Below are 17640 nucleotides of genomic sequence, written 5' to 3' on the forward strand. Positions count from 1 at the left end.
GAGTGAGCAGTTTCTTCCACCTCAACTTCCCACCACAGGCCCAAAGGCAGTGGGGGGCCAATCAACCATTCATTAAAATTATGAGCCAAAATAAATCTTTTCCCTTATTAGGTTATTTCAGGTATTCTGTAATAGTAATGGAAAGCTGACTAACACACCATGATGCCTGGGGCTCAACAATATGCTCAATAAATGTTTGCTCCATGAAAAGTATAAACCTCAGAAAAACCAAAAGTCCCACAGGCTTAGTGTTTTTTTTTTTTTTTTTTAACCTCCAAATTCCCAAAGTCTAGCAGAATACTTAGCACAATGTAGAAAAAAAAATTATTAGGTGAATAAACTGTACTCCATTTCCTTTTCAACACAGCTCAAGAAGGACAGGCTGGAGGGGGTGGCATCAAAGACAATTGCTTAGAGTGCAGAACTTGGACTCCGCTTGGAGAATTTATCCACTCTCACCAAAAAGCCTGGGAGAACAGAAAAAGCACGGGCTCTAAATTCACAGTTTCCAAAATCTGCAATTTTGATAAGTTAATTAACCTAAGGCTGTTTCCTCATGATTGTAACAGAGTTGTTCAAAGAGTTAGTTGCTCACTAGCACCGAAGCTCCGCGAAGACGGGGACTTTCTTTGGGGCCCACTGTACCCACGCTGCACTGAACAGTGCCTGCCACAGCACAGGTTCTCAATATTTGTGAATGAATTTGTGAGAAACTGAGCGAACACAGGAAGTATGTGACAGTGCGTGGTTGGCAGCTGGTCAACATTTCGCCAATGCGAGCCTCTTCCATCGCTACCTCCTCTCCTACTGCCTCGGTACTCTGACATCTACCTTCAGGGAAAGACCCGCATTCAAATCTCGACTTCTCTTAGGCCGAATTGCTGAACCTCTTCGGGTTCCTTTTAGTTCCACAAAAAAAAATCTGTGCTGTGAAATCAGAGGCTCCATGGAAGCCACCTAACACGGTGTGGGACTCCGTGGGCACGAGACGCGCGGCGGCATTTACCATAAAGGCAAAAAACTCGCCGAGTTCCCTTTCATCCCGAGATAACTGCCTTTCATTCCCCGCGTGACTGACTGCAGGACACGACCGCAAGCAAGGGAGGAAGGAAGGCAGGAATCTCAGAGACCGAAACCGCTAAACCAGAACAGAGGGAAGTAACCAGCGCTTGACAGCTCCCCGCAAGGAGTGGCAGTTTCCGCGACCGCCAGTCAGTCCAACCAGCCAAGTCTGGAGCAGGACGGTCAGCGGCGTAGAGAACAAAAACCCAGGCTCGGCAGAAACTTAGACCCTCCCCCTAACGGTCTCGCCGCAGCTGGCCTCAGGCGGTCTTCGGACTCCAGTTTCCGGCCCTCGCAGGACCACAGTTCCCAGCATGCCCTTAGGGGGGGGGGAAGTCTGTCCTTCTGGATGACTACCAATCCCGGCATGCCATTCGGTACCCCAGTAAATCAGAAGGCAGAGTGGGATGACCTCATTGCATATAGGGAATTGTAGTGCACTTAGCCGCAGGCCCGCAGATGGGCGGGGAAAAGCCGGGTCGTTCTGGTCCGCTGAGAATGATTCATAGAGGAGCGTCTGGAGAGAACAGTTCTGTCCGTGAAAGCCCGCTCAAAAGACTGGGCTCTTCTCTAAGGCTGAGAGACCGAGTAGAGCAAGCAGGGTCTCGGGCCTGACCCCGCCTCAGGCCGCTCTCCGGGCCTCGACCGAGTGCTGGGCCTTGTCGGGGACGGCGGCGAGACGCCGGTTGCTTGGGGAGCGGTGACGTCGCGGGGTGAAAGTTGAGGGGCGGTGACGTCGGGCCTGCCCGGGCGGAGGCTGGCGGGTTGGAGACTGGAGGGAGGGAGGGAAGGAGGGAAGGAAGGAAGCTGAGAAGGAGCGAGCGAGCGGGGGCGCGAGGCGTTTACCTGGAGGCAGCGGCTTGGGAGCGCAGAGCGGCCGCGGCTCCCCCGCACCTGCGGCCATGGATGAGGAGCGCGCCCTCTACATCGTCCGGGCCGGCGAAGCGGGGGCTATCGAGCGGGTCCTAAGGGATTACAGCGACAAGGTAAAGAGCTCTGGCCCCGGGCGTGCGCTCACGCACCCCCGGGCCGCCCTCGGGGCTTGCACATAGCATCCCTCCCCACCCCCCTCATTCCGGGGATTCGCGTTGCTTTCCCCCCCGAAAAGGTTTCCGGCTTGGGCATGCGTGTTTGTGCCCCCAGCCTTTCCCATCCGTGCATCCTCATCCCCCCCCTACCCCAACTCCGGTGCCCACCCCTCTGATTCCTGGTTCGTCAGCCCGTCGTAGGGACCTCTTCTTAAGCGTGCCAGTCACACCCCCAGAATCCATACCTGTTCGTTTTTTTGCCCGGTGCGGCACTCTTGGATGCATAAATGTATGCGAGGCTTCCTCACCTGTATAGCATAAAAATACGCGCTTCTCTGTATAAACCCAGCCTTTGACATGCATAAAACATGTCAGCAACCATAGCTGTTCTTTATATACCTACACCACTGTGCAGTTTTCAAGGTGTTGATATCTCATATATGATCTCATTTGATTCCTCAAAGTGTTTATAGGGTAGATGTTATCATCCTTCCCATTTTATAGATGAGGAAACCGAGGTGCAAAGAACTGAAATCGCCCCCAAGGTCATGGACATATTATGTTGTAAGTGGGTGGAGAATCTAACTCCTAATAACACCTATTATTTGTATGGCATTAACAGCTTTGCTATTCATTATATCCTTTAATCTTGACAGCGATCCTGTGAGGTATTATCAGTGTTTTGCAGTTAAGACTCAAGATGGATTAAGTAACTTGCCCAAGGTCATACTTGGGAGCCAAAATTTCAGCCTAGGTCTTCAAACTGTCCATTTATTGTTCTTTCCACTTTACAACTTTGCAGTGAAATAGTATCTTGTTCTAAATCCCAGTCTCTTCTTTGAATCTGGGACCCGTTAGCTCTCCATTACTTTTCCTTCCAGGAATTTTACATGTTCATTTCAAAAGGTAGCATACCACACCTTTACTAGGTTAGAAGACTATTGTATAGGAATGACTGATTACTCCCTTCTGTGAAAGTACACCCAACACCAAGTCACACCCTAGATGTAACATCTTTCTTCCTTCTCTTAGCCTCAGTGCATGGTTTCCCCCTTTGAGTTTGCTCTTTGCCTACTATTGCACTTGCATATGGTCTGTATTACTGAGCTGCCAGTATGCCATTTCTGCCCTGTGTGAAAAAGATCCAAAAATAAGGCATGGTCCTTTTTATGAAAAACTTTCATTTTTATGTTTCTGATAACCCTGTGAGTAGAGTGATGGTATTCCTACTTTCAAAAATGGTAAAATTGAGGATGACAATGTAATCCTAGGTCCACACAGCTAATAAAATATGGAGCAGAGATTTGAGTGGAGGTTGTCCAGGTCCATATTCAGTGCTCTCTCTACAATGCCACTTTCTTTGGAAGGATGCATTGGTTATGTTTTATTCATATCTTAGCCCCTTCACTTTCTTTTTCATTAATGAAGATTGAACCCAGGGTCCTCTACCGCTGAGCTACATCCTCAACTCTTTTTAATTCTTATTTTGTGACAGGATCTCAGGTAAGTTCCCAGGCTGACCTTGAACTTGGGATCCTCCTGCCTCAGCCTCCCAAATAGCTGGGATTACAGACATCAGCCATTGTGCCCAGCAGTCCCTTCACTTTCTGATGTTTTAGTATATGATTTAGGAGAAATTCACTTGATGTGTAGGAGTTCATGCTTTGTAGATTATATTCTTTTATCTTGATTTGTTACTGCTTTCCAGAAAAGATAGGAGGCAGCTATAGATTGATTTTCAAAAGATAGAAATAGAATAGAGAACTTGGCCATTGTGTTGAAACGACTAATGTTTATTTAGCATTTACTGTCTACCAGATACCCAGCAATAAATCAGAACTTTCTTCCATAGAGGAGGGAGGAAGAACAACCTCCAACTGGATCTTATCACGTCATTCAATATTTCTCTTTCCCTTCATGACTAAACTAATTAGACCTCAGATTTGCTTCCTCCAATTTATCTCTTCCTCTCCTTGATCTCTCTCCAGGTTGGTCTCCATTTACCATTCCTGGCCAAGCATTGTCAAAGCTTACGTCCTGGACATCTCCAGCTCCCCCTTTTCACATTGGCAATGTTTTTAAAGTTGTTATTCCCATTGTGTATTATTTAATATGATATTCTGAAGTGCTTCAGAGGATTCCCAGATACTTGTACTTTTTGGCCAAGCCAACCCTGAGAATGTTCTGACTTGATGTAAAGGGGGTCGGTTAGCTCTTTCAGAAGAAAACTGTCATGTTTAATGCTGATTCTAGTAGGATCAGTATAGTAGGGCTGATTATAGTACGAAGAAAATAGCTGAGCTTCATATTGCAGTGAGGCTTTGCTCTCCTCTAAGGAAGAGACTTTGGGAGCAGATGAAATGGAAGGGGAAATATGATAACAGTGGTCAGGCAATAAGAATGGGGGGGTGGAGTGAAACTGCCCAGCTTATGGTGTATGGAGACTGAAACTCTAAGATAGAAGTTGGATACCATGTGCTTCAGTTTCTTTGTCTGGAAAATGGATTTGAGAAATGTTTGGAATAAGAGATGATAATGGAACATTGAGGAATTTAAACAAAAGAGGAATGAATGATGGAAGAAAAGAATGATTAGTTCATTGATTGGAAGAGGAGAGGGGAAATTCTTTGTTACTTAATTTCTCTAATAAAACCAGACTTTTCAAGTGTAGTGGAAGAAAGGTGGGATGTGGCATCAGATAAACCTTCTAATTCTGACTTTATCATTAATTAGCTTCATGACTATGAAGAAGTTATTTACTTTTTGGTACTGGAGATTGAACCCAGGATGCCTTATCACTGAGCTACATATCCCCAGCACTTTTAATTTTTTATTTTGACACACAGTCTGGCTAAGTTGCTGACATTGGCCATGGACTTACAATCCTCCTTCCAAATCATTGGGATCACAGGGGTGTACTACTGTACCTGGTGTGGATTAAGTTATTTTAGGTCTCCTGTGTCTCAGTTGCCTTATCTGTAAAATAGAGATAATAACATAATTTTCTTACTTTATTGTGAGGATTAAATTAAGTGAAATATAATACCCAAAGACTGAGCACACTACATCGAGGGGGTGTGCACTCAGGATTGTAAGCATAACAATCAAGGTACTCAAGAGATTATGGAGCCAGAGCATAGGCTCTTGAGCCAGACTGCCTGGATGCTGATCATCATTTTATAATAGGTGTAGTCTGGGACAGGTTATTTAGCTTAGCTATGCCTTAGTTTCCTCATCTTTCCAATGAGGATAATGATAGTATCTGTATCACAGGGTTGTTGATAGGCTTAAATGAGTTATATGTATAAAGCATTTTAGAACAGGACCTGCCATTGAGGAAGTAACCCTTAATTGTTAGCTTTGAACAGCAAAGGCAAAAACCAAACTTGTGGCACCAAGTTAACAACAATAAGAAATTTAGGGATATATTCCATTTTTTCCCTTTTGCCATGACCCTTGCACTTTATAGTGGGTATCATTAGTATGGCGTATCTTGTACCATGTTTAGCACAGCAGTTACCTGTTTGACTTCAGGAATCTCTTATTTTCTACTGTGTTACAGAGACACTGATTTCTAACTGCTCTTGTTTTATTCACTAGCCCTTGTTATCTTAGGGAAAGGGAAAAATCTCTCTCTCCCAGAAAGAACTTGCTTATTCATCAAGAGCATAATACACGTTGATTCAGAATAGGAAAATTGGTGGGTTTTTTGTTTGTTTTTTAAGTAGGAGCAATTTTTTTTTATTACTCTTCTCAGTCCACCTGTTAACATCTATTGAGTACCTGCAGTGTATTATGTGTCATTCTAAGAACTTTCACATATTGTATATTATCTCTTATACTAAAAGTTATAAGGGAGATGGCAGTATTCTGTCTCTTTCAATAGAAAACCGAGGTTCAGAGAGACAGATTTGGTTATGTAATCTATTACTTAGTTTTAGTTCAAGAAGTAGTCTCTGTTCATGAAACACAGCACAACACACACCACCCCAGTTAGATTTATTCCCTTGTATTTGTGCTGTTTGAATATGCCTTCAGAACTTTTTGAAATAATTCCTAGTTCTCTAATAAGTCAGTATTCGATCAGACACCGTATCAAGCCATGTAGTAAAAACAGTAGGGCCATTTGATAAACATCTGCCATGTGCAAGGTGCCATACATAAAAATAAGGAAAATCTGGTGGTGGTAAAGTGGAATAAATTGTCCAAGGTCACACTTAGTGGCAGGCCTGAACTCAAACTCAAGGCTGTCTGATGCCTGAGCTTTGTAGAGCCTACTCATACAGTATAAAACCTAACAGGAGTCCTCATAACAAGTGTTTTGTGTCACAGAGCTGTTCTAGCTTGCTTGATCTCTTGAATGAACAGTGATTTTACTCTTTGATTTATATTTGACTTATTGCTCCTGTTCCTCTGGAAATTAAGTGTTTAGAGAAGGTGAGGTGATTGACTATTGGATAACAGTTCTAGAAAGGTGCTTATAGGTAGGAATACTAGCTCCCTTTCCCCTCATTTTAGCTTTAGAAAGGGGAGAGAATAGGGTTAGAGGTACTGAATATGTTAGGTGTGATCCAAATTGGATAAAAGAAACTAGCCTTATAGAAGCCAACATCTGTTGGATCCAGATAATCTTAGAGGGTTGAGCTTCTGAATTGATTAGTACATTGAGTTCAATTTGTAATGCCTCACATACCAATATATTTTCTAATTAAATTAGCCCTCATGCTGGTAGAGGAAGCTTTTTAAAGCTTTTTTTCCCTTTTTAAAAATGTTGAGGTTTTATGATAGGCTTAGCCTTGCATTTGAAATGCAACGGAAAAATCAGCCCTTGAGTATTATTCTAAATTATCACCTAAAAAGATTAATTCTACATAGGAACTATTTAAAAGATACCTTTATAACTTAATGGGTATCTTTCCAAAAGTCAATTTCTTTTTTATTGTCCCCTCCATATAAATCCCAAAACAGTATATGAGAACCATAATATATTAACTAGGTACATTTATTTCAGATAATTTACAAAATTAATATTTTATGTAGAATGGCAAAAAAATAAGCCTTCTTGGTTTCTAAGTAGGATTATTTGTTTTGAACATTTGTTTTGAACCTTTATTGAGCTTCTGTTTACAACTTAAGACTGATGTCTGCTGCTTCCTTATCTTTAATATTAGTTTTTAACTAAACCTCAGGTCTATAAATTCCTTAGTCCTCAGATTTACAACATGTTCTTTCTCCCTTCCATTTTTTTCTTCCTTGTTTATTCATTCATTCTTCATCCTTCATTTATTTATTTACTTATTTATTTTGTGGTACTGGGAATTAATTGAATCTAGGGGTGCTTTACCACTAAGCCTCATCCCTGACCTTTTTTATTTTTATTTTGAGATAGGGTCTTGCTAAGTTACCCAAACTAGCCTCAAACTGCTTCAGTCCCCCAAGTAGCTGGGATTGCAGGAGTGCACCACCACGCCTGACATTTATCCTTTATTTAAAAAATTTCTCTTTTTTATTACAAAAAGAATTTTCCAACGATGAGTCTTTTTAAAATTTGCTATGTAATATTTTATTAGTTTGAAATGATATTTCAATAGAACATTGTTATACAACATTTTATCAGTCTCTTGTGGTTGTTCAGGTTGACTGTTTTCTTTCACAGTATTAAAAAACATTGCAGTGAATATGCCTACATACAAAATTTTTCTCTCCTGGATGATTTCATTACGATGAATTCTTGGGAGTAGGAGTTCTGGGTCAAAGGGAATAAATATTTTTATGGTTTCTAATATGTGTTGCCAAATCACTTGCCCTTTTAGGGTTTGTAAAGGGTTTGTGTCAGTTTATACTGCCACCGGCAATGCCTGGATGGTGTCCATTCTGATGCCCGTTCTCCACATGGCTTTATGTCCTCAGTCTTCAGTCTAGCCTGTGAGCTACTGCCTGAAATACTCTTCCAGAATTCTACTTCCCCTAATTCTCTGTTACCTATCTGCTGTTTCAGGTGATGAAATTTTTAAATCCGTGCCCTTACTAACTGACTTCATCTGTTTTAATTATTTTGCATCCATATTTGAGGCAGCCTCCTTGAGCTTTCTTCAAATGGTCCATATCTTTTTACCTCTTGGCTTCCCTCTAACCATTTCTTATATTCAGAACTGCTTCTCTGCCAACATTTCTCCATCTCATTTGATTTCAAAGTTGCTTCTTCTACAAAACTGTCAACACAGAAACACCTGTGGTGATTCTATCTTTATTACTTAATATGCTTATCTCTTGGTGGGTTGCCAGTATGTATATGTCAATGTGGCCAAGGAGAGAAATACAAAGGAAAAGTAGAGGGATGTTTAGAGTTGTTTTTTGTTTGTTTGTTTTATTTAAAGGAGGGCTTAGGATTCATAAATGCACATATTTATTTATATATATAATGACTGAAACTTGAGAGGAAAATGAGGAATTCTGTACTCTATTTCTTTGATACCCACTTTTCTGTGGTTAAGTCAGTTTATTCTATCCTCCATTCTCTCCTACTTGGTTCCAAAGTGGAAAATAAGAGCGTTGCCAGTTATTTCAGGAGAATCTTAGCATTCTCTTCCCTTTCAGTTATTTTTACTCAATATCATTGGCATCATCATCATTATGACCCTAATATTTACTGGAAATTTACTGTATGCCAGGCACTGAGATAGTATTTTATATGCCTTAGCTCTTTGAACTCTCACACTTAACCTGTGAACCTACCCTCTGTTTCCAGATGAGAAACCTAGTCAGTTTACTTGCTCAGGGTCATAACTTGTAAGTGGTGGAGCCATGATCCATGATTTAAACTCTTATTCTTACAGAATTACTTTTCTAAAATATTGTGTCCTTAAAATTTTCTGAAGATTTATTGCATATGAGAAAGGAAATACAATTTCCTCTGCAACACTGTCAATCTCTGTTCAACCTACTTTTTCATTCTCATCTTCTTCATCCCCTAACATGTGTCCTGTGTTCTGGCCTCAGAGCTGCTTGTTTCATGAATATATCATAGTGTTTCACACATCTGAGTCTTTGTATTTGTCCCTAGGATGCTCTCCACTTGCCCCCTGGCAAATTCCCATTTATCCTTCCAGAAACAGTTCACATGCTCTATGCTTTGTTCGAGTATTTCAATTTTCCTGGGCAATTAGTAACTTGGTTCTCTGTACTCCTTTGTGTATATTTCTGCTACAGTCTTTCACACTGCTTTATAATTATTTGCTTACATGCCTGTCTCTTCCTTAATAAGATATTGAGATAGGGGAAAGCAACTTTTTAGAGGGATATTATTTCCTGTATTTTTAAACATAGCCTAAGTTTAAAATCTGTGTATTTAAAATAATTTTGTTTCCCTTTTTTCCCTCCTCAGCATAGGGCTACTTTCAAATTTGAATCAACAGATGAAGATAAGAGAAAGGTAAGCCTTGATGTTACTCTGTGTGATTGAGTGAGTGTGTGTGTGTGTGTGTGTGTGTGTGTGTGTGTTATTCCTGGACATTTTAAGCAGTGGAATTATTTTCAGTTGATTATTAGTACTTAGTTTCTTTGGTTTGTTTTGTAGGAACCCTGCAGGTGAAGAAAGACGCCTAATTTAGTTAACACACAACTTCCTTCTGCTTCATCCCTACAGGACCATTAGACTTGCAAAAATCAGGGGCATGGGAATGTTATGGTAGGGAGCCTTTTGGGGGGATCCTTTCCCTAGATTTCCTCACTGCCAAAGGTTGCCTTTGTTTGGTGGCAGTACTTCAGGTTTCCCAAATTTCTTACTAATGTAAAGCTTGGCTGGGATGGGTTAGGTTTTAGTAACGCAGCACCAGAAGCTCAACCACATATCCTTCCCCTTACTGGCAGTTATGTATGTTGTTAGCAATTTTCTGGGTCACTGGCTTCATGGGCATAGAGGAAGATGAAGTCAAGAAACTCTAGGAGTTATTCCAAGAAAGGGTGCATCAGAGATATGACCATGCAGGATATGCCTACCTTTTGGGGTTGCCTGTTGTTGCTTTACTTTGTTGGTTAAAGCATGATGCTGATGAGGATAAACTCACTAGTTTTGCTGGGCTCCATACATCTGTCCTGGTTTCAAAAATACCAGAATCAGATAAAATAGCTTAAATCTTTTTTTTTTTTTTCCTGAGCCATATCCCTAGCCCTTTTTATTTTGAGACAGGGTCTCAATAAATTGCTTAGGGCTTGGCTAAGTTGCTGAGGCTGGCTTTGAACTTGTGATTCTCTTGCCTCAGCTTTCTGAGCCACTGAGATAACAGGTGTGCACCACTGTGCCTGGCCAAAAAAAAAAGGCTTAAATTTAGTACTTCGCTGATAGACAAATTCAGGGGAATGGAGCAGGTGTCATAGTCTAGAAGTCTGGACAGGGGATTTGGATATGGGGAGGAAGGCCAGGTGCCAAACACTTCCCTATGAGCTGTAGGAACTGTGCTTAGTGCTTAGTGCTTCCCAGGCTTCTGCGCACATTTTCCATGAGCTCTTCTAGTCACTCTGATTTGCTTGCACCAGGACAGTTGAATACCTGACAGCCTGAGTGTGAGAATAAAGGTCAACAAAGTGTCATGCTTAACACCCTGAACCTCACTGTGGAAGCAAATTTCTGATGCTATTAAGAGAAAACAAGAAGATGGAATTATTTTCTGATAGAGGACAGTCCTCTCTTTCCCTCACGCCTGACACATGAAGAGTTCTTTAACATGGAGGGCAATCTTGGGGTGTTTTCCTGAAAGACATTTTAGAAATAGAATGTGTCACTCCATGGGCCCGCTGTCTCATGTCAGTGGAAAATTCTGCTACCTGTAGATATGAGACTCTTATTAGAGGAACAAGGTATTACAGGCATTGTCTCCCGATTGAAAAATTATTACATCAATACATATTTATGTTATAAAAACAATCTAGTTCTTCCCTGGTACCAGATTGATACCACCTTGAAATTATCTTTTCATTCACCTCTATCCCCACATCTAACATGTGTATCTATCTAATTTTACCTCCTAAGATTTCTTCAGTCCATTTTCCCTTAATCCTTACCCTGATACTGTCATCTGGATTACTGCATCAGTTTTCTTACTGTTCTTTCATTTTCCAATTACTTGCTTTTCCAGCTGATTGTCAATAAGTCTAAAATAGCAATTTGACCATGTCATTCTCAGCCTTAAAACCCTTTAGTTAACTTTTGCCTATAGAATAAAATTCCATCTTCTTAATGTGACATAGTAGATGCTCAGTGATCTGATCTTTGTTTCTGCAGCCTGTATTTTCTCACTTTCTTGTATTTTATATTTTAGCCATATAAGATATTTGCAGTGACATACACATACATATCTCATCCATTTTTTCCTTCCTACTTTTGCATGTGTTGTTTTCAACTTAGAGTGCCCTCTTTGTGTTTACCTCTTTTCCTTTTGATTAACTAGTTAATTCCTCCTCATCTTAGAGGCACCTCCTTCAGCATTCCTCCTCCAGCATTTCAGTTAGGATAAAGTTCCCCCCTTCAATGTTATAACAGTTTATGTACGTCTCTTATGCTTAACATTTATACCTTATCATTATATTTCTGTGCCTTTCGTTGTTAGATCATGAGGATACCTGATGATGGATACTGTTATTTACCATTATATCCTTGGCATCTGGAGTACCCAGCATATTATAAGCACTCAAAAAGTATTGAATGAGTGATCATGGAGTGTAAATTTTAGAGACTAAAGGAGACTTTCTTTTGGATTTGAACAATGTAAATAAGACAAAGAATACCTTTAAAAATGGGGATTTCTCAATTAGAAATGTGCTTTTGGGTAGTTTTTCAAGATAGTCCTACTCTGTCCAACCCTTTTATCTACTGAATCAGAATTTAGGGAGTGGTCTATGGTATGTGTATTTTTATAGTCACATATTAATATTTTATAGTATTTTATTTTATTTTATAGAAAATAAATACTCATACATTTGATGTGAGTGCAAAGTGGCATGGTGTCTGTGGAAGACGAACTGGCAGTATCTATCAAAATTACAGATGCCTTTTACCCTTTGACCATAGAGTGTCACTCAGTATTCTGTGTACAGATTGAACCCAAAGTTATTCATTGAAATAGTGTACATAAAAGCAAAAGATTGGAAACAACTAAGCATCCAGCAATTAGAGAATATTTGAAGAAACTGGCAAATTTACATAATGAAATACTGTAATATAGTAAAGAGGGGAAAATCCTGTTATGTGCTAATGGAAGAGTTAATGGGGGAAAAAAGAAGGTATTAGAATGTATTGTTTGGGCTGGGGATGTGGCTCAAGCGGTAGCGCGCTCGCCTGGCATGCGTGCAGCCCGGGTTCGATCCTCAGCACCACATACAAACAAGATGTTGTGTCCTCTGAAAACTAAAAAAATAAAATAAATATTAAAATTCTCCCTCTCTTTATCTCTCTCTCTCTCTTTCTCTTTAAAAAAAGAAAAAGAATGTATTGTTCGACAAATTCATGATGGGAATTCAGCCTAGGAAGGAGGCTGTGACATGTTTACTTGGGAAAATCTATACTACCCATACAGATTCATAGTGCTATAGGAATCTGACTTTCGAATCTTCAGTATTACTTTCACTGGTCAAAATCAGCACATTCAGACAGAGTTTCCCTCACCTTATGTAAATTTTAGTTGAGGGAGAGAAATTTCCCACACAGTTGTTAATAAAGCATGTTGTTTATTTCCTGTAGGGTAGTAGAAAAACCTTACATTTTTCCAAGCACTCTTATTCCTCAGTATCTACGTGGGTTTGTTCCTGGCTACCAAAATCTCCAGGTGCTCAAGTCCTTTATATAAAAGGGTGTAGCATTTGCATATGATGTATGTACATCCTTCCTTAAGCTTTTACTAGTACAATGTAAATGCATGTAAATACTTGTTATATATTACTGTTTAGGGAACAATGAAAAAAAAGTCTACATGTTCTGTACAGATGCAATTATTTTCCTAATGTATTTGATCTGGATGTTGGTTGAATCTGCAGGTATAGAGATCTTTATTAACTTTTAGATATCTGGAGAGAGTAATTTCTGTAGTAGTGCTAACTTTGGTTATAGTGTGTAGATTTCTGCTTCCTGGGAGATCTGTTATAAACAAGTGTCATTAGGGACTTCACTAGGTAATCTTCATTAATGGAAAAACATCGGCAAACAAATCTGTTTAAGTCTCCAAGGGTTAAAACCATTATTGACTCCTTCATGCCTAAAGCTCTTTTTAGATTTTTACATCAAAACTATTGGGCAGTTGGAAAAGATTACACCCAACAGCACTGTAAGTTATTAATGCAGAGACTCATAGAGTATTGCCATTTATCTACATTAAACCCAATTGAAAAAAAAATTCGGATTACTGCGCAATTTATTTTGCTGTTTTGTTCTCCTTTTCTCTTTCCTAAATGTGTTTCTGGAGTCTTCTGCCAGAAACCACTTGGTAACAGCACCATCCCTCTCAAAAGTATGGTGCTGTCTCTGAAAAATATTTAAAAGGAAAAAAGAAGTAGTAGTGTAAGGGAACAGTGCTCTTCAGAAAAATAAAACCTGATTATATGAGCTTTTCAGGATATGGTTATAAATGAATGGTCCTTAGACTCAGTTCTGATTCTTAGTAGTGTTCTGCATTTTAAGAAAGTTTTGCTTCTCAGCACTAGTACCTGTAAGATGAGAATATTCCTATTTTATGGATAAGAAAACTGAGGTTCACATGATGACAACTTGCTAATTAATGCTCACACCACTAGGAAGTGGCAGAGCCTCAAACAGAAAACAGATTTTTCTCACTGTTCTGTGCTTTCTTTTCACAACTTACCACTGTATAGCTTCCTCTTATTATCATTTGAGATATATTTCAGAAGATTTAAAATTATGATCCATTACCTTGTTTTATCTTTTATTTCACAACTTGAGACACTACTTGGGCAACTAGATAGAATGGAAGTTAGCAAAGGAAATTAGAAACTGAGAGTACTTAAATTTTTCACAAGCAGTAAAGGCAGATACAACTTCTAATGTTTGAGCATATTATGCAAATAGTTTCCAGTGCATGTGGATCCTTGTATATTTAGATATAAGCACCTAAGCACCTGTGTTTATTGAAGCATTTGCTTTACATTTTCTACCTAAATTGGTAGACTGTGATTACCTGCTAGCACATAAACAAATGTATCATGCAAATATGTAGGATGGAGGAGGAAAATAATGAATAATCTGAAAATGCACCTCTTGAGGAAATGAAAGCCCAAGACCTCAAAACCAATAAAAAGTACTAATTGCAAAAGTTGAAAAAGATGTCATAAAATAAGTAAAAGCTTGCAGCTCTTTAACCTGTAAGATAAGAATGAAGCCTTATCAAATGTGGAAATACTTGTTGTCTGAGATAAATCTTGGTGAATATAGTAAGTTTCCTCTGAAGAGTGAAGTTTAAAATTGCTAGGTTTTGTGCATATTTCATTACTTCACACTCACACAGGTAAGCCCATATTTCTGCTAAGACATGAGGTAATTGCCAAATTGATTGTGAGCTCATTGAGGACAAGAATTCTGGATTACTTATCTTTATATCTTCACCCCTACCACTACACGTGACATAGAATAGTCACATACAGTAGATGCCTACTAAATGATTGTAAGGAACTTGGAGATTGAAGGAGGCCAGAATTCTTGTGATTGTTACAAGTTGTTTGGTTTTGTGTTTTTGATTCTCTTTTAACTATACAGCAGAATCTTAAAGCACACCTTTACAATGTTGCTTACTGAGAAAGTAGGATTCAAAAGTATGCATATATTATGATCATAACTGTGTAAAACTAATGAAAACTATACAAAGAAATGATATGGGGCTGTGGCTCAGTGGCAGAGTACCTGCCTCGTACAGGTGAGGCACTGGGTTCGATCCTCAGCATCACATAAAAATAAACAAACAAAATAAAGATATTAAAAAAAATAAATGACTACAAGGAAATTCACTAAGTGGTACTACTAGAATACTGTTACTGTGGGTTATTTTTTTTTTGTTCCCTTTTCTGTATTTTAAACTTTTTTGTTATAACAGACTATAACAATTTAAGAAGAATAATTTTATAAGAACCTAATATTGCTATATATTATTTTATAATAGTGTTATTTGAGATGTAAGACAAGAACAATATTTTCTTTTCTTAAAATTATATATTTTCCTCTAAAATTGAACCTTCTTGATTACTGTACATATTTCTTTTGGGGTATATAAAAATGCTGTTAGGTTTAGGATATTATTAGTTACAGAGCCAGTTTATGACATGAAATGAATGTATATGAATATAAATGTCCATTTTGCCATTTTTTTCTTTTCATTCCCCACCCCCAGACTTGGATATATTTGGCATATTAGAGATTTCTGTAGTCCATAATTTTTAAAAAAATAATTCCTGTATGCCAGGTCCTGTGTTAGGCCTAGGTTCCTAAACTGGCTATTTGCATATAATGTTTGATTTGGCACTTTCTCTTGCAGATACATGAGAATTGCCATTGTAGATGATAGAAAATGAATGGGCTGTATTAAATTCTTCTGAGAAAAATGTGCCAATATAGAACCATATATCCTTGACTGTGAATCTGTGCTTGGGAATAGCTTGAGGCATGGATGCTTTTTCTGAAGGTCCTTTATACTTATTTCTGTCATCTGAAATTGCCAAACTCTGATTTTTACTAAAACAAAATAAGCTTTCTCTCTTGCAGATATGGCTCAAATTTTATTTGATGTCTTTACCTAAGGGGGTGTTTTGATACATGATATATATATAGTTCTTACTTTGGAACCAACAGCTTCAAAGATAATTTATCTTGATTTCTTTAAAGAGTATACTATACCGAAAGAACATCTAAACTTTTTAATTTTTAAAAGTTTCTGTCTAGCTGGAATCTGTCACAAAACTTGACTTGGAAAGGCTGAGTTATATCTTAGGATAGGATGAATGCCTCACGGTAGTTCAAATAAAATAATTTTAAATTTCATTTCAAACTCCACTTCTCATTTTAGATGTTATGCCAAGGCATTGAAAGACACTAAATCTAGGGGGAAATGACAGAATAGCTCTTCTGATGTCGTAGGCCATAGGTGTGGCAGTCTGTACATGATTTGTAGATCACTTTTTGGGTTTTCTGTCTGGGGCAATAAGAATACTATCTTTAATGTGTACTTTAGAGCCCCAGATGCATTGTGTCATATAAAAATTTCATTAATAAGTTCATCTTCCGGCCATAACAATGTATGGAGTTCTGCATGCCTGCTTTCCAATAATGAAATTATTATTTCATTTTTTTAGTTGTCAGTGGATCTTTATTTTATTTATTTATATGCAGTGCTGAGAATTGAACCCAGTGCTTTACACATGCTAGGCAAGCACTCTATCACTGAGCTACATTTCCAGACCTGGCAAAAATTATTTTTAAAAACAATTATTTTAAGTCTGGAAATAATCCCAATGGTATATAGTTAGTTAAATAAACATTTATTCAAGAAAATCTAAAACTTACTAAGAAAAGTGAAAGACTGGTATTTGAAATGCCACCTGCCCCCTCATTTTCCTCTTTCAGTTAAGATGGAAACTCTTCTCCAGACTGGAGTAGTGAAGAACATAGAGTTCCCTCTTCCCCCGTTGCTCAGCTGGAGAACTGTCTTCCTGGGAGGGACAATTCTCATTCTGTTTCCAGCTACCTGTTTCAGAGACCTCTTAGCTTCCATCTAATCACTGCCCATGGAGTAGAGGCTGTACCTTAAGTGTGACACTGCTGAGAAGAGTAAGGCCACAGTTGTGCTTATCCTGGCTGGTGGGACATGGTTCTACCCCAGGAAAGCAAACCAAGAGACCTGGGGCTACTGCACACCTACCTCAACTGAACTCTCAACTTTTAAAGTAGGTGTGTCACTCAGAAGCATGCCATTGTCTCTACCTCCAGCATCAAAGGCAGGGCTCAGAAATTTTGCTCAGTGGGAGAAGCAGGCTTTGCAACAGAGAGGCATGAATGCTGTCGGTTGCACTGACTTGTGTAGTGGAGTGTGGAGAAGTCATGCCTAAGGGTTGTGAAAGGCTTTTGGGGGTAGATTGACAGATTCATTAGAAATACAGGTTAATCTAAAGGCCAGCTAGTTTGTTAGAGAGAAAGGAGGGGAAGGATAGCTGGAAGGAACTTTTGTGGTGGAAACAAATTTCAAGTAACTTTAGGAATTGTCTATTCAAAAGAGCTCCAATGGATTAGTTCAGTTTGTGGAGTAGTTTTTGTCCCAGGACAGTGTAGAAAACAATAGGTCAATCAACCAGCAATTAGAACAGCACCTGAGTGTGGTCAAGAAAAGAGAAAGTCGAAGGGATACTTGTCAAAGACACTGTCATACCAAAGTTCCTGGGCATATCCAAGGGTGTACCCCCTAAAGTGCACCATCAGGGCTTCACACTGAGAGGAGAGATGGGAGAGAATAAACTTCACTGAAATTATTCAGCCAGTCATTAAACAAATAAGCAAATAACTATA

At 39.1% G+C, this 17640-nt stretch overlaps 1 protein-coding gene across 7 annotated transcripts in view; it reads left to right on the top strand.

Annotated features, from left to right (window-relative positions):
• Nucleotides 1–1838: 1838 nt before the first annotated feature.
• The window catches only part of Ric8b (RIC8 guanine nucleotide exchange factor B), a 117629-nt gene continuing 101827 nt past the window's right edge, over nt 1839–17640 (top strand). For 5 of the 7 annotated variants that reach the window (XR_009225436.1, XR_006848505.2, XR_006848507.2 and 2 more), the window contains exons 1-2: nt 1839–2048; nt 9475–9522. Coding sequence is in view for 4 of the 7 variants with exons in the window: in XM_046429330.2 (XP_046285286.1) it covers nt 1965–2048; nt 9475–9522 (132 nt within the window). In the remaining 3 variants the exon portion in view is untranslated. Of the gene's footprint in view, nt 2049–2113; nt 2655–9474; nt 9523–17640 lie in introns of those variants that run through there. The other 2 variants (XM_058574292.1, XM_058574293.1) reach the window with 2 other exon arrangements.

The sequence above is a fragment of the Marmota monax genome, unplaced genomic scaffold, assembly GCF_021218885.2.
Source record: "Marmota monax isolate L192 unplaced genomic scaffold, Marmota_monax_Labrador192_F-V1.1 WCK01_AAM20220418_F8-fsc00051, whole genome shotgun sequence".
Lineage (NCBI taxonomy): Eukaryota > Metazoa > Chordata > Mammalia > Rodentia > Sciuridae > Marmota > Marmota monax.